Source organism: Maylandia zebra, linkage group LG12 (genome assembly GCF_041146795.1).
Source record: "Maylandia zebra isolate NMK-2024a linkage group LG12, Mzebra_GT3a, whole genome shotgun sequence".
Lineage (NCBI taxonomy): Eukaryota > Metazoa > Chordata > Actinopteri > Cichliformes > Cichlidae > Maylandia > Maylandia zebra.
Genome location: NC_135178.1, coordinates 32082170 through 32102764, shown reverse-complemented (window position 1 = coordinate 32102764; position 20595 = coordinate 32082170). Strand labels below are relative to the sequence as shown.

The 20595-nt window shown below is 39.7% G+C and overlaps 2 protein-coding genes across 2 annotated transcripts; both read right to left on the bottom strand.

The window, feature by feature from the left end:
* Positions 1-5910: 5910 nt before the first annotated feature.
* Positions 5911-7952, bottom strand: zgc:112294 (transmembrane protein 17A). Its single transcript, XM_004566713.2, has 4 exons — positions 7671-7952; positions 7295-7401; positions 6807-6920; positions 5911-6561 (listed from the first exon to the last, which is right to left on the bottom strand). Exons 1-4 carry the CDS (start codon positions 7795-7797, stop codon positions 6241-6243), a joined length of 669 nt encoding a protein of 222 aa, XP_004566770.2. The 5' UTR covers positions 7798-7952; the 3' UTR covers positions 5911-6240.
* Positions 7953-8184: 232 nt separating this feature from the next.
* selenoe (selenoprotein e) lies at positions 8185-10032 on the bottom strand. Its single transcript, XM_012923415.3, has 4 exons — positions 9866-10032; positions 9563-9639; positions 9220-9298; positions 8185-8520 (listed from the first exon to the last, which is right to left on the bottom strand). The coding sequence occupies exons 1-4, from the start codon at positions 9971-9973 to the stop codon at positions 8377-8379; spliced, it is 408 nt and encodes a 135-aa protein (XP_012778869.1). The 5' UTR covers positions 9974-10032; the 3' UTR covers positions 8185-8376.
* Between the last annotated feature and the right edge of the window lie 10563 nt (positions 10033-20595).

The following is a 20595-nucleotide window of genomic DNA, read 5'->3' as shown; positions in this document are numbered from 1 at the left end:
CTCATGTAAGGCCAGAGAAAGTCTGTAAAATAACACAAACCAAAACCTCCTCCCTCCAGTGCAGCAGTCTGTCAGCCATACCAGGATCCTGATGGCAGCTGCATGTCACCAGTCACACCATGTGTGAATACAAGAAGACAGCTGAGCTAGTGAGGCCCCAGGTTGTGCCAGACAAGTGTAACTCTCAATTCACTCCGCAACTTCCTGCTGCCATGCGCCCCAGTCCAAGTTCATTCTTGTTAGCCAAAAAGTCTTTAAGGACTCCCTCAACAGTTGCAAAATACAAGTGGCAGCATGCTGCTTTCAATGACATTGAAATCAGGTAATGGTGCATTCCCTTTATACTTCAATATATATTAATGCTTATAAAAAAAAAAAAAAATATCATCTGCCTTTTGTCTGAGTGAAAGAAAATTGCTGACAACAAAGATAAAGAACAGCTGGAAAACCTGTGCAGACAATATATGGCAATATATGCAATTTCAAAACACGGTATTTTGTTTACCTGTCTGGCTAGTCTAGCAGTAAGAGAGCCAAAGGGACAAATACCAGGTTGATTTGAAAGTTTTGTTGCAGATTTTAAGCAGCATTTTTGCATTTTGCAGATGTGCTGCTAGCAACCTCACATCACACTGATTCCACTGGATCATATATCAAGGAAGCTTCTCCGCCCCATATGATTTGGGTGGAAATGTATTTGGACCAAGGTTGGATCAGCTTCTTCAGACCACAGATAATACCAATACTGTCAATATATTGTGCTGTGAAAATAGATTTAGCAATAAGAACATACCTGGAATTTTTGCCCTAATTCCCCATATTATCTTCAGCATCCACAAGAAGCTGTTTCAGAAGAAATCAATAGATACATGTGGTTGAATATGGGAGCATGGGGGACTATTCATCGCATGATATTTGCCTTCAAATCTCAGATCAGTTATTTATGTATTTATTTATTCCCACAATGATCATTATTATGCCACCATTCCAAAAAAACAAAACAAAAAAACCTTATCACAGCTAATGCATCTGTCAGATCGTCTGTATTTATGTTTGTGTGTCAGATGGTGAGGTATTCAGTTGTTACTACAACACTAAGGGCAAGGAATATGGCAGGCAGATGGATTGCTTCAATGGTGTAGTTAAATATCATTTGTAATGAAAGAGGATTTACAACTTCTGCTGCTGAACATTTCAGCTGTTGGTTGGCAAATGTAAGAGTTACATTTTCTGAGCAGTGAAGAGTGTTGGACTATCTAAAATTCACTATCGTCTTAGAAGATTTAAAGATCTACTCAGCAGACACCCTGCTGTAATCTTGGTTGTCAATAACCATCCACTCTCATCACATGTAATTCAGATGCAAACATGTATGGATGGATATGAGAAAGAGCCATTTCAAAACAAGCAACTATTGCTTAGCTTGTTTTCAAAATCTTAATCTGGAAGTGAAGATGCTCACATTAGAGCACTGGGTCCTGCTTATAGGAATTCAGAGAAGGGGCAGCCAATCACAGGAGGGCAGGATTTTTTTTTGTTTTTTTTACTTCTCTAATGGAATCCAGATATAACAATATAGAGCTGGAAATTAGTGTTTAGTAAGGCTGTTAAAAACAGCGCCCCTCGATTTACACTCAAGGCAATAGATTCTCCCATGTCATCAAACCCTCAGATTTAATACTGCTGCTATAGATAAAATATTCCATCTGTACTGTATGCTGAGTATCCGTTTAAACCACAGGGAGAAGTGAATTGCCCTGCCATTCCACTCGCCCAGGTAATCAGACCCCAAATTGAAAATATCCAGCTGCCAATTTCAGTCCAGTTTCAATATTCCCTGCCTGCCAGTGTGATGTCGCGTTTCCTGCAGGCTGTAAAGGTGGAGACAATATAAGTGGCTTATGAATGAAATTTGAATTTCATGGCCCAATATCATTTAGAGTCAGTAATTGAGCAATATGTGTCCTCTATAAAATGTCTTCTGCTTATTCTGATTTGACTGGTGAAGCAGCTGGGTCATCACAATGGCATCAAATAACAGAACCATACATGTGTCTCCATCAACTACCGTATTGCCCCTTCTTTGCAGACACTAAGGTCTAACCAACTGTATCTAGGAAAATGAATAAAAAAAAACAAGATTGAAAAATATCCCAGAGGATTTACCACTGAGCCCCTGTTAGACGTTGTATATTTTTGAAAGAAATTCCCCTCAATTTTTAATGGAAACAGGTTATAGAGGTATAGCGGTGTGCTCTAGAGGAGGGTCGGCTGCTAATGTGCTATTTATTTAACAAGTCTTTAAAAAAAAGGGGGAAACAAAATACAAGAAGGCTTCAGACAGTTAAACATTTTAATATTTTAAACAAGAACGTGGAAAAAAAAGTGAGTAAAATTGAAAAAACAGTTTAAGTACTTTAAGTGTGTCGCAGTCTTCATAAGCCACACCTGCAAGTCCTTGTCCTCAGCTGTTTCTGAGGAAAATTTCTCCTGAAACTTGAAGTGTTTTGAAAGTTCTTTAAAGGTTTGTTTTTCTCAGGCTATGAGACAGCTCCTTTTTTTTTATATATATGCTGGATTTGCTTTTTAAGTTGAAAATTTTATTGTGTGGCATTTCTGTGTGTGTAATACCTGAACCTAATTCAGTGCTGAATAGCGGTCCCAAACTTCTTTTTTTTTTTGCTTTGGCTTTTGTCTAATTCAGAAAGCAACACCAGCAGGGCTGAAGAGTTTTGATTGCCCTTTCAATACAAACCCAAGCAGACATTACCTAAACAACAGTATATCGAGCATTTTTACTAAAGTATTTTCAGCCAAAGAAGCATTTGTTTCATCACAACAAAAAATGTTTATAGAAAATAATTAGCATAAAAAAAGAAACAAAAAAAAAAACCCCTAACGATTTAGTAACTGGTACTAACAACTTCTCACCATAATTTATATTGAAGCTGGACTATAATAGTCTGTGAGGGTAAGGCTCATTGTATAAGCACCTGGAATTGAGAGGGCAGGAACACTTCCAGGCATCTTGGCAGCACTGGCAAGCTCTCCACCATGAAGGATTACTGAAATAAGGCATAAGGATGTCCCTGTGATGTCTTGGATATTGCCTCCCGCTGGTGCTTAGCACAGCCTCGTCAGTCACATTTGTGATTACCTCTGAGCTGTACCCAATCATAATTAAGGTGATGACATTCTCACTAATGCACGGCTGACGATGAGCTATGCTGCTGAATTTTGGACACGACGGGAAGAAGAAAACTTTTGCAGAAGAGCATAAAAAGCATGAGGCAAGCAATTTGTTTAGTGAGACGAAAAAGAAAATGCAACAAGACTATTAAAGGCTATTGTTCGGTGCGTGCTAAAGAAAGGCGATTTGATGAGGGAAAAGGTGCAAGGAGCTGCTTCAGATGTGACCACTGTGTCTCCAGGGGGGTGATTTCTATTTCATTTCTTCCCCACCAGCTGAATAATCTCACTCTGCAGCACCTAATAGGAGTTCATAATTAAAACCAGATATATAGAGAAGTAGGATGAACATGAAGTACTCTCTGGAGAATGGAAAGTCTGAACATGATGCTAAAATAAAGATGAAAACAAGACTGTTGTACTACTATCTTTTAGTAGCCACAGTGAATGTTTAGTGGCAAAAATACATACATTGAAAAAAAAGCTCTTATTAATAGTTTCAGTCCACCTTTTCTCTTTTTGTCCCTCTTTGACTTTACTGAGGAGAATAAAGACAATAAACATGATTTATCACTGTGCACATGAATTGACTTGTTCTATAAAGCTATGAAGTAATACAGTAGTTCTTCTTTAAAATCTGACTCAAAACAGCATAGAGCCCACAATCAGCTCCTACTCTCTACAATTGTCTAGTTAATGTGGGAGGAATTCAAAGTAATGACAAATTACTCAAACTCTTTTTTTCCTAGTGCTGAAGGAAACAAATTTCAGCATGATCTGCACTGTAACCATTCAGCCAAACACAACGAATTCATGTATGATTATTTTTATGACAGTGACTTTTAGTGTTAAAAATGTCAAAGCATGAAACATGGTCTGAGGTGTGAATGCTGGAACACATAATCACAGCAGCTGCATCACTAGTTCAAACAGTTGGGACCGAACACTACCCAATGTATAAAAACTGAGAAAAACTAATGGGTACCAAGGTGCAGCTGGGCAGGCAGGCAGGTGAACCTAATCAGGTGATGAAGTGAGAGACTAATGATACAACCCGGCATAAGTGGAGATGTCCATGCACGTTCCTATCAAAAACCTATGCTCTAACTTTCAGTTACACACACTCATCACCCCTCAAGTCACTAGTTAGACTTAAAAAAGGAAGATGCCGGAGGGTTGACATGGTAATTATTTCTTCTGTAGTCTTTAAAAGAATCCCCACTTAAACACTGTGTGTAAATATATTGTGCAGGTAGATGCTTACAAAGATGCAGGGACACATTTTTGCATGTTTAAATATGGCCATAAATCACTTTTGTGGTGCATATTTATGCTGTTGCAGATGACAGCAGCTTTAAATTATTTCCTTTTTATGGGTTTAGATTCTGCTGCTAATAATAAAATCATGACTAAACTACTTTTTTCTGTTTTTATCAGTGGTTTACTTTATTTTGCTGTTGTGGTGGAAACACCACACCAAGCTGTTTCGTTATCAGTACTAATGGCTGTTTCCTTAAACTCTCTAAAGTTACATAAATACATAAATACATAAATACAACTTATGGCTTTACAGTTTATGTTCAACTAACTCTTGAATTCTTAGGGAGGGGAGGGGGGAGGGGTTCAAATCCTTTTTTAAAAGATGCAGTAATATGCAAGCTTATGTTTAGGGTATCGTTTACGCATCTGCTTCTGCATACAGTGCATAATTTCCACCCTCTAAAGGTTTTTCTATTTCCTCCTCTCCATGAACCATGCAGCAACCACTGCAGCTTGTTGTTTCCTGAATGTAAAGTAGAGCGGAATAAGCATGTTGTATCACAGAAACTGTGTTACAAGTAACCGGGTTCTTATCTGTTTAATGCACCACTCCCTAAATAATTTCTCACCAGGAAAGAAATATTAAATCACACAACAATGTTATTTTAAAAACCAGTCAGGCATATACAATGACAATTAGAAGTAAGAGGTTACAATTAAAATGATGTTATTGATTTTCATGTATACTTGACTTGGAGTTAAAAACGATTAAAAAAATACCTCATTTCCGAATGTAGACAGGGCTAACCTTCTCTGCCAGAGGGTTTCCTGATCAGGACATGTGGTGCATAATAATCTATACTCATTGGACTTTGCAACACTGTCAGATGATCCCCCATCCCTCTTTTGGTCACTGACTGCCACTGTGTGGTCATAAATATTTAACACAGTTCTGCTACAATTCAGTTTACACTCTTTTACTGTACAAGGTTTAAAAAATTTGATTCCTGCAACCCACTTATCAGATTGTAATACGGCATCCTGTAGCCATGACTGAGATAAATTAGAAATCTTTTTTTATTGAAGTATCACAGTCCTCCCAGAAATAGGCTGAAATATACCTGGGGAGAGACTCAACTTTTCTTGTGGGCAAGAAGGTAATCTGCCTCGGCAAAATAATTCCGTTCCACCAACACTACAGGCTCCATCATCCATCATCATTAAGAAAGGAAAGGAAAAAAAGGAAACACTATAATACTGATGAAAGCAGCCACAAGCACTGTACTGCCTTGTATTTCTGATCTAATTTTATTGTTTGATAGTGTGTTTTACCTTACTCCCCTGTAAATGTGTCACTCCATGACAGTTTGGCTGACGTGGCATCAAGTTTTGACATTGAGGCTTGGGCTAAAATGTTGTTTTTCATCTTTTAAAAACATCAGTAAATGTCAGAATGTGGCATCAGAGTTAGTATGTGATTTTTATTTTATTTTTCAAAGGTCTGTCATTTTATACACCATCAAAAGCCATACAGAAAGATCTAGAGCACCCAAATTTCAGCACAACAGTGGCCTAAAAAGTTCTGAATTCTATGCAGTCATAATAAACGCAGACCCGCAGAGCAGAGTTTTACAAAATAGGTGGTTTCTAAATGCTTTCTTTTAAATAATAAATGAATGCTCACACTCATGCTTTGGCAGCTGTTGAAGATTTTCTGGAAAGTTTCAAATATGTGGTTCCTACAACACTAGATTTGATACCTATGTTATTAGGAAAGGATGGATGTTTGCTTTAATTGTAGATATCCTGGGTGGCTGACACTGGCAGCACACTGCGGTGATAAGAAAGCCCATATACTGGGCTCATCCCTGTGTGGTGGAAGCTGTCCACCTTGCCAAGCTGCCGCAGATGGAAGAGCAGGGTGAGCTTTCGGGTCATGGTTCTAAGTGCCAAGAAGGAGGCCAGGATCTGGGCGAGCAGGAAGAGGAGATAGAGGGAGTGGACAGCTCTCTCCAGAGGCAGGATGATAATTCCTTCATCGGTCAGGAAGAACAGCAGCACTGGCAGCTGGAACATGAAAGACAGGAGCCAGAAGGCTGCCAGCTCTGGCACCTGATGACAGGGAGGAAAAGAGAGAAAATTTGGGTTGGCGTGCACAAACGATGAAAAGATGCAGCAGTCATCCATCAAGTGCTCTGGTTGAATCCACATGAAAGCAAAGACACACATTCACTAAAACTCAGTAGGCACTTGTAGCCACAAGCAGGTAGAAAACTCCGCAGTTTCCTCCTCTGTGTTTTTTCAGGGTTCATAAAAGAGCTTCATGTAGTTCAGTGCAAGATATAAATTTGAAATACCTTTTCTTTGAGGTTGCCAGTGTAGCCCAGATAAAGTCGAACCACTTCGATGACCGTTAGTAGGATCATCCCAGTAATGAGCAGAGCTTGATAGTACCCAGGAAGATAGTAGAACTGGCAAAAGTGAAGGGCTGTAATTAATGAGCATGATCAAGGAGTGTGTGTGTGTGTGTGTGTGTGTGTGTGTGTGTGTGTGTGTGTGTACACACAGGCATGTTAGATTTTTATGTAAACTTTTTTTTCAAAATATTGATGAAACAAGTTTTATTTTTCAAAAAGACAGTGGATGTTGAGTTCACTGCTTGTGCCTCTTCTGAGTTTATGTGAGGAGGCTTAGTGTTCATTTTGAAGACACCACTAGATGGAGCCAAAGTCAAACGTTTTCGAATTGATACACTGGGCTTAGTAAATAGATTCGGTTCATCAAAACCTGAACTGTTGACTTCAAGAGGAATACTTCTATTCTCTTGTGTGTGTTTGGCACTAACCTTTACTTCCAGCATGAACACAGCTGAAAACCACCAACAAGGAAAATAAAACATATTGAAATACAGGAGCATTTGAAGGGGGAGGTGAGAAACCAGCTCGTTGACCACTGCAAGACAAATAACAGTGCACAAAACATTAAGTTGAAAAACTGAAGTGAAATTTGACCAAACGAAGAAAAACCTTTAATAGCTGACGTTACAACAGATCTAAAAAGAAGCAATCTGCGCACTGTGATTTACTTGAGAATTAAGTCATAAGATGTCTTGTCCAATCTCTGATCTCTGCCTTTACATTCTCCAGTACGAGATAGCATTGTGCTGTATAGTAAACATATTAAACTAAAGTTCCAAACAGTCTTTGGAAGCACAAACTAACCAGATGCATCCTCTTGCTCCCTGGTGAAGTCACTGTCTGCTGTCCTGTTGTTTGTGAACACAGAACCTCCCATAGACACCAGACCCAGCGGCAGGTTTTCGGGAACAGGCGAGTAAAACACAGGCATTGTTGACAGAGGTGGTGATCATGACAGAGCCAAGGAGTCAGGAGGTTTACAGTTCCAAAAATATGTTTTCAGTATCTGTTGCTCATTTTTGTCTTAAGTTAATCAATCGCACAATACCAGGCTAGAAGAGATACAAGTGGACACATAAAGGCACATGCTGGCAGACGCTACTGCTAATCTGATTATTGTGAAGGAGGCGGGCTGAAGATTAGCCTGAAACAGTTGCATGCTTACTTGAAGTTAGTGTCCATCTATGATGATAATTTGATTTTCTAATTAGGGAATTCAGCAGATACTTAAACTTTATAGAGATAAAGTTGCACGTACTCTTTGCAGTATGTTTGAAAATTCTACATTCTTTGTACACATATTTAAAGCGAAGGTTCACTCTGGCAGGTTTTGGTGTATTTTATAGTCTTTTTATTTAAATTCTGCAGATAAACACAATGACATAAGACTCTGCTCAATGCACCCGGCCAGCGAGTCATCAGAGTGGTGCCTGCCTTATTTTGGCCTTTGGGCCTCACTCGTCATTATTGTGACCATGGTGCAGAGACAGAGTTTGGCCACAAGGTGTCATCACAGCTCGTCCCTGGGGGCGCGCAGGGGAAAATGCTGAAACTCCTCTGGCACCTCTTCCCCTTTCTTGGACCTCTTGTAGAAGCCAAGTGAGTCTAACAAGCTGCTGATCTCGTCTGCCTTCATTTTCTTCACAGAAACAGTCTGATCCACAGACACATACACATACACAGGAGGGCAGACATGTTTGGTTCACAACGTGGTTAAAGGCAGTAATGCTTGTATATTAGCTGTATATGTAGATATAACATGATTTACTAAACCCCTGTTTTTACTTGGAAGTGTTTAGCCACTACAGATTTAGAGGATCCAGCTATTTTTTTGTTTCTCCTTACCTAAAGTCAAATTATAATCTCCCAGAGAAGCCACATTAGAAAAACTTTAGCCTCTAAACGAAGCTTTAGATGGAAAATTTAAAAGGCTTTACTCAAGAAAGCAGTAATACCTGGCTCTTTTTCGATGTAGGCCAGCATTAAGAAAATTCATTTTTATTGGTTTTAATGGAGAGGCTAATTGGGCAATAACTGCAACAGGGGTTTTCTACCCTGGAAAAATAAATGACATGTGAGAAGTGCTTTCAAGGCACACAATTTTCAAAGTCACATCAACTCTCCTGTCTCGGTACAAAAAATATTGCTCCATTCTCAGAATCCCCAAGTTCATATACTGTATGTATTTATTTTTAACTCTCATTCAAGTACATCCTCTTTGTTGGTATCTGACAGATGATCTGATATCACATGAAGTAATATCGAAACTTTCCCACATGAATCCTGTTTGACATCTCTTGATAAGCTCCATCACAAGGCAGCGGAATAAAAGGTCCCTGTACTCACTTCTCACCTTAACAATCTCATCCTTTTCATTGTAGAATATCAGACGGGGTTTCTTCTCTTCCGATGAATCATATTCCAAGTTGTGGCTACACAGGAAAAAGCAGATCAAGGAAAACAGGTAGGGGGGGTTGTGAAGAACAAGGCATATCCATCTGTTTCGCTATTTTTAGGCTCACTTAACATGATTTTTTTTACTTGGAATGCTCACAGAGCTGGCACTGAACTTGGCAGCTTGCTAGGAATACTGTTTTGTTTACAAAAGAGGTCATGAGAAAATCAGTAGTGATTTTTGTGGAAAGCTCACAGCTTAGCAAAGAATCCTGAGGAACATGAAAACAATACAAGGATACTATAAAGCCATTCGCTCCATGAGAAAATGATAGAGCTCAGGCATTTTCTTTATGCTTCATCCGACCACACTGGGAGCCTGCAGGGATGACAAGAGACATTTGTTAAAACAGCATGACAAAGAGGAGTGTACATATCTCATTCTTTATGTGATCAAAGGTGACAAAAAAGGTGTCACATTACAGCAGAAAATAAACTGCAGCACAAGACCTATCCATCACCATGCACACTATTTCCTCACTTGTTTTTTGAATATTATGTGTAGATTTCATTTTTCACTTCACAGGAGTTTGCTCTATACTTACCAGCAGTTTAGCTCTGGCTATAATGAGCTTTTCTTCACCTACTGTGTCATTGTTAGCTTCGGATAGCCTAAGAGCGAGGGTAAGAGTAAGCACCAAGAAGGTCCACATTTTTACTAGATGGCAAAACCTTTAGCTCCTTTTTCTGAGTTGAAGCACTGATAAGTGACCCTTTAATACTCTTGGACAGTTTTTTCAGGGTGGACAAGACCATGGCCACCTCTGTAGGGGAGCAATGCACACCTGGGCTGAGCTGTTAATCTCACTTTTGTGATTTTCTGTCATAGATTGTGTGTTAGTATAAGAATTAGGCTGGTAGCTTACCAAGTAGGTAACCACCACATACTTATTCAGCAACAGAGTTAGCTGTTAGGGTGTTTTTCTATATGTCAAAGGGGCCCCCAGGTTTATATTTTATAGTTTCTTCCAGATCAGATGTCATTGGGGGAACACAGAACATCTGCACTCTTATCAGTTTTTCCCATGCAGTAAACTTGCAGGTGGTTAATGGTCACAGAGAACCACATGTTACTACCGACTCACTCCCCCAATACAGCTAAACTGGTTCATGACTAAAAACTTCATGAAACCATCTGCCATCGCAGGAATAAGAACATGACAATGTTAGCCTATGATCACATTCACATCTATGGGCAATTTCAAATAACTGATAACCCCAACTTGCACTTCTTTGACTTGTAAGAGAAAAAAAACCCACCGAAACACACAGAAAGTCCTCCACATGTCACATTTTTTCCAAGTAATGTAGCTTTATAATTACATTTACATAGAAGACGAATATAACTGCTAATACAGTAAAATATTAGAAAGATCACTGAGTGTACAGAACATTTCAATGCCAAATATTGAGTATATTTGCTACAGATACAGTACAACTTTTTGCACTATTTGGGGGCAGCAGCAAAAATTCTGAGACTGACAAAGCATCCATCCATTCAATCTGATGTGTAAAAGGTTTCACAATGCAACTGTCTATGCATAGGTTCAAACGACACAGAGAAAAATTCTAATTTACAGCATGTAAAAGAAGTATTGAAAACATCACCAATTTTCTGAGTAAATATATTTCTAAAGCTGCTATTGGCATGAAGTTCTCATCGACTGTCATTAACAACCCATCAAATCCACACATGCAAAGAAATCAAATCATAGATGTCTAGAAATTATGTCTAATAATGAGAAAAGACGCAGGGAAAACATATTGAATACATTTACTGAAATGTATTTCATACTTTGTACAAAAGCCTTTGTTGGTGATGACAGCTTCCTGTAAGAAGAAGCTACATTGTTTGCCTACTGTATATGAAGCTGCATTGCTCAGGTGTGACACTGGCCCATTCTTTCACACAAAAACAGTCTGCATGGGATTTGGTAATGTGTTCAATGCTCATTATACCTGCTGTATATGCAGTTTTAGCCACTTTGGGATTGTATGGAGTCTTAATACATCCTTTTATCTGTGACAGGCAGAGTAGCTGCCTTACCCTACTTCCAGTCATTGTACTAAGCTAAACTATCACCGTTCAGTTCTGGAGCTTTACCGCACAGACATGACGGTGTTAGGGATCTTCACATGTAACTCTCACCAAAAAAGCTATTAAGTATATTTTCTAAAACATCGGACTAATCCATTAAGTCTCAGCGATATCCTTTTATTCCGCATTGTTTAGGACTTTGAACAGAATGTTTCTCTTGACACACATTTCTTAAGTCATATTTTGTAAATCCTGCAGTTATGTAGTTGAACAAAACACTAGCTCTATTCTGATCCATGAAAGCAGTATATGGCTTGTTCCCACTGTTTTTTCATTCTGACTTTCCCTTTTCTAACTTTCTTTCTATGCAATGTTTAATTCCATTGTGCTCTCTCAATGAAATCAGGCCTTGTGACAGCATAGCACATTTGCACTGTGTCAACACCCTGGGGGGAAGAAAACATCTCGGCCCTCCAAGTTTACTCTACTGCTTTGTATTGTGCAAAACTCCAATTCATTAGGTCACCATAAGAGGGCGGTAACACCCACATGTACACTTCCTGGCAGTTTGGCGGGTAACGTGTACTTCCAAATCCTAGCCACAGACAATTATGTTTCCAACAAAAATAAACCATTCCTGCCTGGAATGCTGAAGCGAAAACCATCTTTCTGTCTCTGTCTTTTCCAGACACAGAGCGTTGCAGCTCAGAGTCTTGCGCTCTGCATGTACTGTTTGGGATTATGTGTCAAACGGCAATAAAACAGTCCTCTTTTTTAACAGGGTTTCCTCCCCTTGGCAGCTGTTGTAAATCTACAGGCTTGTACACTTGCAGCAGTTTTACGTCTGCATCTTTGTATCGTACTGTTCCAGGTCTCTCTTTCACAATGAAAGTTGGACCCAAAAGAAGTGAATGAGAAATAAGAATTTTGAGAAAAAGGATGGCTTACATGAAAAAGAGAGAGAGAGAAAAGCACACAATGAGCGGTGGGGGTGGGGAGAGCTTGCCGAGGCTGACTCCTCAGTCTATACGTGTGGATGCATACCATATGTGTTCACAATCAGCATGTTTCAGCTTACATCACATGGTGCATGCCAAAAGGGGGCTGTTGTTATTATTACTCTGCTGACAAAGGGGAAATACAGTCATTAATAACTGGAAGGTTATGGAGCTTAGACGGGAGATGATGAAAACATTTACAAAGTTCGCACTGAGCAACTTTTTCCAGTAGGAGTTTTAAAAATTGCAACACTAGCAGCTGTTAAAAGATCAAAAGCTACAACACCTCACTGCAATCCTCCCTCCTTCAGAGAGCTTGTTATAAAGATACACACTTCCTTTTTCTCCAAAGCACCGGATGCTGCCTACCAGCCGGCAACCAACAATTACTCTGTGTGTCTGTTCTCTTATGATGTGGACAATTATTTGTGGGTGTTTGTGAGAAATGTTTGACTCTTGTGTCTCCTCTGTGCTCCAATGCTAATATCTATAAGTATGTTCAAGAATAAGCAAAGTAGATGGTTAAAAATGTATCTTGATTAAGTTCTAAACGTTCAGCTCTGTCTTTTCTTGCTCTCTCTCTCTCTCTGTGTGTGTGTGTGTGTGTGTGTGTGTGTGTGTGTGTGTGTGTGTGTGTGTGTGTGTGTGTGTGTGTGTGTGTGTGTGTGTGTGTGTGTGTGTGTGTGCGCGCGCGTGCGCTTATCTGTCTGGTGCCGTGGGGCAGCTGCTGCAAAGTCTGATGTCTGCCTGCCTGCTGTGCTCGAGTCAGCTTATAAAAGAGAGGCAGCATTGAAGGAAGTGAAGGAGGATGTGGAGGACTTTTAAAAAGATTATAATGCTAATGAGTGTGCTCCACTTCAAACATACAATAACCTTGCTGTACAGTAGCATCAAATAGTTTGGCAGAACTTGCTCACCACGATGCTTCTGTCATTACCGCTGGGCAGCTTAACACAACTTAAAGGTTCAATTTAAAAACTATAAGAGGGAATTAGGAAATAAAAACAGGAGAACCTAGGGAAATGTCTATGCGTGACAGTAACTGTAAGCAAATTTACGGCTCAAGGGAGTCACCGAGTTTGATTTAGCTTGTGGTTTAGCTTGAACCTACGACCTAAAATAAGTGGCTCCAATTTTCTTCACGCAAGGAGGCCACAAAAGGCTGTGCGAAGCTGCCGGCCTTGGCAGAGAATCTATCTTGTACAGGCATGAAATACAAGGACGGTTCTTGGAGCTTGTTCGCTGCGTGATGGTGAAAGTGAAATAGGATGGCTGCTTTTCAGTAAGAGCTTCTTTTAGAGTATTTAATACCTCATTAATTGTTTACAAGTTGACAATGACTGTTTTGAACAATGTACACTCTCTGTGTAGATAAATGCTTTTATTCAAGTAAATTGAATTAAACTTTCAAGGATGTTTACTGAGCGGTTCAACTTTAATATACTTTTAATAAGACATTTTGAATAAAAATGCTCTGCAAATGAACATTTTAAATAAAACAGTGCAGTATTTAGAATTGTAAATACATGCAGCTGTAACCCTCAAAATTCTGCTTCACTGCAGAGGTAATATAAAACAATATTAAAAATATATAAAATACAAAGGCCATAAAGAGAAGTGATTACTTACTGCATAATATTACTTTTCAAGCACACAAAACTTTAATGTGAGATTCAATAGTGTTTTCTGTTTTTATAAAGTCCATCCATCCATCTTCATCCGCTTTATCCGGGGCCAGGTCGTGGGGTTCAGCAGCCTAAGCAGAGAAGCCCAGACCTCTCTCTCCCCAGCCACCTCCAGCTTATCCGGGGGAACACCAAGGCGTTCCCAGGCCAGCCGAGCGATATAATCTCTCCAGCGTGTCCTGGGTCTGCCCCGGGGCCTCCTCCCGGTGGGACATGCCCGGAACACCGACCCCAGGAGGCACCCAGTAGGCATCCTTGTCAGATGCCCAAACCACCTCAGCTGGCTCCTTTCAATGTGGAGGAGCAGCGGCTCTACTCTGAGCCCCTCCCAGATAACCGAACCTCTCACCCTATCTCTAAGGGAGAGGCCAGCCACCCTTCGGAGGAAGCTCATTTCCGCCGTTCGTTCTTTCGGTCACTACCCACAGCTCGTGGCCATAGGTGAGGGTAGGGACATAGATCGACCGGTAAATTGAGAGCTTCGCTTTTACACTCAGCTCCCTCTTCACCACGACAAACCGGTGCAGCGTCTACATCACTGCAGCCGTCGCACCAATCCGTCTGTCGATCTCCGGCTCCCTTCTCCCATCACTCGCGAACAAGACCCCAAGGTACTTGAACTCCTCCACTCCTTTTTATAAAGTCTCATTTTTTATTTTTACATAAACTAACTAGTGAAGTCTGGATGTGGTGATAGATTATAGCCTCAGCAAAGCCAGGGTAACTGTTTTGTATGTTTTCAAGTAAAGGACGGATACGATCATGCCTTTAATCTTCACATCTAACTCAGAAAAGGTTAAAGCATAATAAGCATGTTTAGCAGAAAGCTGAACTACGTAGCCACCATGACGTCACCCATTTCTGGAGCAGATTGGCATTGTGGGCATTGCCCTATTTTGCATTCCACTGATTTATTTATTTTTCCATTAGATAGACTTGGCTGTATTTGGACATGAAGAAGAAACTGTGAGCAACACTTGAAACGTGACTGGGGGAACATATGTCTCTCCTCTGAAGAAGACAGCTAGTACACTCACTGGAAGGAGTGACCTTAGCTAATGACATCTTATTGACATGTGGGGAAAATTACTTACAATTTCATGAAGCAGTTGACTGGGACTATTGAATGGGAGTCTATTTGAAATGGTGGCATTGCACTTCAAGGCATTTCCATAATTGCTTCACTTAGCTGACTTGGTTACATCATTAATGAGCGCTCTGTCACCAAATCGCTATCCCATTATTTATACCTAAAACAGTGTTTATAATTTTTTTTAACTTATAAACTATACACTTATACAGCTAAATTAGCATCTGCCTCATTTGTTTCTTAAATTAGAAACAGTTTTGCTTTTTTCTTCACTCCCCTTGATTTGTGGTGGTGTTACATACAGGACATATTAGTATCCTGGATGTTGGTGATTCTATGAAGATTCAATCATTCCTTTCATGAAAAAGTTCTGTGATGCATCAGGGGGAAAGGGTTCATCTAAACACCATCTGGTTCATTAGATGGGATGATGAAAGCTTAAAAAAACATCCACACCTGCAGAAACTCAAACTCCACTGGCAGAAAATGGAAATAAAAAAGCTGAAAAACTGCCAACACTGTTTGATTATCTGTCAAGATAATAACACCATCATTTTTTCTCTCTGTGTTTTTGGATGCAGTCATTTAAAGATTTGTTTTAAAAAAATCCCATGTGATGGATGATGAATTCCTTGTGTATTTTGTGTAGCCTGTTGGTCAATGGTTAAGTGCTGAGGTCCCACAGTTTGGGGTCAGGTACCGTGACAACATCTTCACTCATCATGGGCATGAATGTTATAGCCATGGCTTGTAATAAGTTTTTTGAATTGTTTGTTTTCTAGAGTGGAATGATTGTACAACACAAATCTTTTAAAAACAAGACTTGAGTGCACACTTTTGAAATTATTTAGGATTTTCTCAAATCCACAGAAAGTTTAAAAGTATACATACGGGCTCAAATATGCACACTTGGTGCTGAACTTTCTGGTTGTCTGTTAACAGCCCTCAGCTTTGTCTTGTTGGTGATTGTGATTGGCTACAATTATTAGCTTTTTTTGACAGCACTCACTGGATTGACCAATAGGCAGGACAATGTGGGAAAGTCCAAGAAAATATGAACATGAAAGCAGAATTATACATTAAGAAAACTAGGAAGGTCTCTTAGGACCATTTCTAAGAAAGTGCAGATTCAAAGTTAATCAGTTCAAACAACTGTTTGCAAATACAAGTTATGTAGAAGTGAAACTGTTAGTGAAGAGCTGCATATGGTTTCATATTCTTCAGACATTTCCCCAAAATGTCTGGCAGTCCACATTGATTTGTTTCTGAAAGCTCTTTCTTTTATTTGACAAATGTCCAAAATACAACTAATTTAGTCAAAATTTAATAAATTGAGTCTGTATTTGAGAAAAGCAGTTTTGCATTTCTCTATTGCTTGGTTTCAGTACAGTCTTTTGAAGTCATTAAAAGAAAAGTAGAGCTGAGTTGAGTATCATCTTGGAATTTCCTGTGAAAACTTTCTTCATTGGTTTGTTGGAACTGAGAACCACTGTTGAGGCAAATGGAGCTTGATTAATTACTGAAATGCTACAATCATTATTTGTGACCTCTCTATTTCTTGAGTTTAATGGTCCTGTTTTTGGATGTACATTGGACAATCTTTGAGACATGTCTGCTTTTACAATGGCAGAGACATTTTGCTAAATATTAGTGGGGATATCTGCATATATTTGAGCTTGTGTATATGTGTGTGTGTGTGTGTGTGTGTGTGTGTGTGTGTGTGTGTGTATATATATATATATATATATATATATATATATATATATATATATATATATATATATATATATATATATATATATATATATATATAATCCACCTATGTGGATTAGAGAAAATGAAAAAGAATAATGTCTTAAAGACATTTAAAATGTATAGTATACAAACATCATTAAATACCTCATATTCATGCCCATGATGACTTTATGTAAAGCTCTGAATACAACTTTATTCAAACTGGTGTCCTTGAGAATAATCATTCTAATTTGTCACACAGTGTTGTGTGTCTGACCTTGAATTCCCTCGAGGGGGAGAAATCAAAAACAAAAATCCTTGTGGAGGTCAAACAAATATCACACTCCCGAAGCAACAAAAACATCATACTGTTGTCCTCTGTAGTAAAAGGCAACTGTGTTTACGATTTAGCAACAATAACACATTTTCAAGAATAAAGTACTGAGAGCTTTTGGAATTGTAAGTAGGTCAAGTAGGTATATTTTCACAGACGGTCCCTCTTGTATTTGCATAATTCAACTGGAAACCGGATAAAGTGATAGATGGTAGAGGAATCATGACTGATGTGGGAAATGGTTTGTCGTGGAGGTGGGAAATGGGGTGTGGGTGGTGAAAGGATTTGCCCCGATCAATGTCCAGTTACTAGCCACATCAGAGGAGCTGGTGGGCAAGCAAACAGCAAGCACTGCTCCCCTCCCTCTAATCTGTGCCTCAGTAATCAGAAACACATGGCTCCCTATAATGACTCCACTGTTGTCCCATGAAGTAGAAGAAGGCTGTAAGGGTCACATATGTGTGTCACCTATGTGTATACACACAAGCACAGAGTCAGAATGATGGAAAATATACAGCTAACACTTCCTTTCACATGCCAGCTAACTGCAGCCACATAAAGTAAATAGATCCTGACATCCATTTAGGCGAAAATTTCTTTCTTTTTTTTAGGTTGTTGCTAAAGTGTGTTTATCCAACTGGATAAGAGTGGTGCCAGTATCAGTGACTTGGCCTCTGACTCACAAAAACAAAGATGTCATAAAACAAATCTGATGGGGGTTGTAAAATGGGGAAAATGTTTCTGCAGGGTACAGGCCTGTTCCTGTGACTGCATTTACTTAAAAATGGAGAGGATGCATCCCAAACAACAAAGCTGTACAGTTTGTTGGTCACAGACAGGACTGATTGTCGGGACAGCTGGGGTTCACTGCACAAAAACATAAACCATCTGTTTATTTTCCTTGGGTTTGGGCGGACACAATGGGTCTTGTGCTCATTTTCCATCCCAGTATCTCTTTTTTGCGGCTCTATGATGAACTGAGTAAGCAGTGAGGGGGGAAAAAACCCAAAAAATTTTGGGTCAGTCTGTGGAATTATGTGAAAGCTGAAACCCCAAACCATATTATGAAGTCTGTAGTCCCACTTTACTGCTCAGGTAGTGGATAGATGGGACAGGGGGAAGGGGAGAAAGGGGAAGGAGTAATTGAAGGAGAAGGAAAACAGGCTATGGGCACAAATACAAGAGAAGAAGAGCTTGTGAAAAAGAAGAAAGAAAAAGAGAACAAAATGAAAAAAAAATAAAAAGAATCTGACTGATCTGCTTTTTATTAGCCATCCAAACCATTTCCCCTAATATGCTAGTTCCTTTAAATTATGCTGACAAAGGGGGAAAATTCAGGGCAATTTGAAGTCCCAGACAACTGTTTGCACACCCTTCCATGTGAGAGAAGAGAAAAAAGAGTAAGAAAAATCTCCATCTGGACAGTAAGAGAGAGGCTACGGATCAATTATATTTTGCACTATTTATACTGGTTGATTTTTTCGCAAATGAGTACGAATAGTGCGTGAGGAAAACCGCGTGTCTTTCTGAAGTTCTGCCGCTGCAGTCAAGATGCATGCACTGAGCTCAAAGTAGCGTGGAAAGTGTCAGATAGAGCAAATGGGTTTTCACACTGACTTAAAGAACAATACTGATATGTTACTATATCCCAAACTGAGCCTCATCCAGTTTCAACTCTCTTGACCTAGTTTCATCACTTTACCAGCTTGTCTAGGCATCTATTTGGGAGGTCGGCTTGTTGTGCGGTTGCTCTTAATTTGTGCATTAAGAGCGGCCTATTTTAGCTCTGAGCCAACGCGTGGAAGTTTTGGGTTTATGATAATGACAGTCTTAAATCGCAGAGTATGTAGATGTCACTGGAAATCTATAAACACATTTGATGCTGGTGCCCCCCCTGCCTCCCCACTTCTGGTTGCATGCTGACCACAGTCTTCAGTGGTTTTGGCTCAAGAAAAGCACCAGCTCCATTTCCAGTAAATGTCATTTCATAGTTACTGCATTTCCACAGGGCTGAGAAACAACATTTAATGTGTAAGAAAGACTGCAATTAGACAGTGTTTCTCGCAGACAGCCTGTCGACAGGGATAAGAGACGGGGGGAAAAAAGCCCATTTTTGAATCTCCTCTGGCCATGTCTGATGCAATGGATCAGCCAGGGGAATGACAGCATTTGAGAAAAATCGTACTACAGCAGACACAGTAATGTCAGACATTGTTTGAACACTTGAACAAAGAGCAACTGTTCATTTGAACTTCAATCAAACTTTACATCACACCGAGGTTTTATGAGAAATAATTTGTGCAAAGTTCATGAACCGTGTTCACACCGTGAACATTTCAATATCAGATTTTCAAAATCAAAAGAGAGATTTGCATAGAATATTCTTTTTCTTGCCTTTGTTTCTGGTGCATGCCTTTGCATAGAGGCGATACACGTCTCTTTACACTGAATACTTCTTACTGAACCTAATCCACTGTCCTGAACTTACGCGGACAGTGAAAAACGGCTCGTGACTCAGGCCATGCTTGAATTAATAATCTTCAACCACTTTCAAGTGTAACTCGACTCCACTTTCTTTCTGCTTTGCATTGCAGAAAATATTTGTCTTTTTCCCCCTCACTCATAAATTTCTTTCTTCCTTTCCTTGCAGGGACTGAAATGGCTACCAGATGTGGTTCCAATCTGTTCCTGTTGCCATAGAGACACAGGGACTGGAATAGGTTTTTTGAGTCCAGGGCTTTTGGCTGACTCATAGGCCTGAGTTTTAAAGCCTCGCTGTTCCTATAGACATGGCACATTGAGGGCGCCCCAGCTCCAAGTTATGTTTAGACTGGCAGCCGAAATGTCACTGAACCCCCTTCCCACACGCCTACCCCTGACTTTTTGACCAAGCTTGGCATTATCCAGTGTAGTAGCTCCTTTTTGTGCATTTATGTTGCAGTGCTACACGTAACCTTCAATGCCAAGTCAATAAATGAGTAAAAAAATTACTTTAAGTTGATATGAAACAGGACAAGTTCTGTAATTGTAAATCTGTTCTATTCACGAGCAGCAGGCACAGAAATCCATCAAAAGTTGTACACATGCTTAATCAACACGGTTGATCCTGAGATTCTGTGCAATGGTGACATGCAATGTTCATTTCCAATCTGTGACTTTCCCACAGCATGTCAAGGATGAAAAGACAGAGAACATGTTTCGGTATCCTCAGCTGAGAATCTTTTCCATCTGTGAGTTGCGGATGGGCAGATGGAGGCAGTTGTGTTAACATTCTTCTCTATTCTAGCAGTAAATCTGACTTCAGGCTGTTGTCACATGAAAGATGGTATGACTTTTTTTGGGGGGGGGGGTGCTCATCGTGAGAGTGTACATTTCAGTATGGTCAGCAGCTCTGTG

Bases quoted from the DNA above. Each gene is read 5' to 3' on its own strand.
- zgc:112294 (XM_004566713.2), bottom strand. From the start codon at position 7,797: ATGCCTGTGTTTTACTCGCCTGTTCCCGAAAACCTGCCGCTGGGTCTG. The intron at 7,402-7,670 runs GTTAGTTTGTGC...TTTGTCTTGCAG, and splicing joins GGAGCAAGAGGATGCATCTG to TGGTCAACGAGCTGGTTTCT. The intron at 6,921-7,294 runs GTTAGTGCCAAA...CACTTTTGCCAG, and splicing joins TGTTCATGCTGGAAGTAAAG to TTCTACTATCTTCCTGGGTA.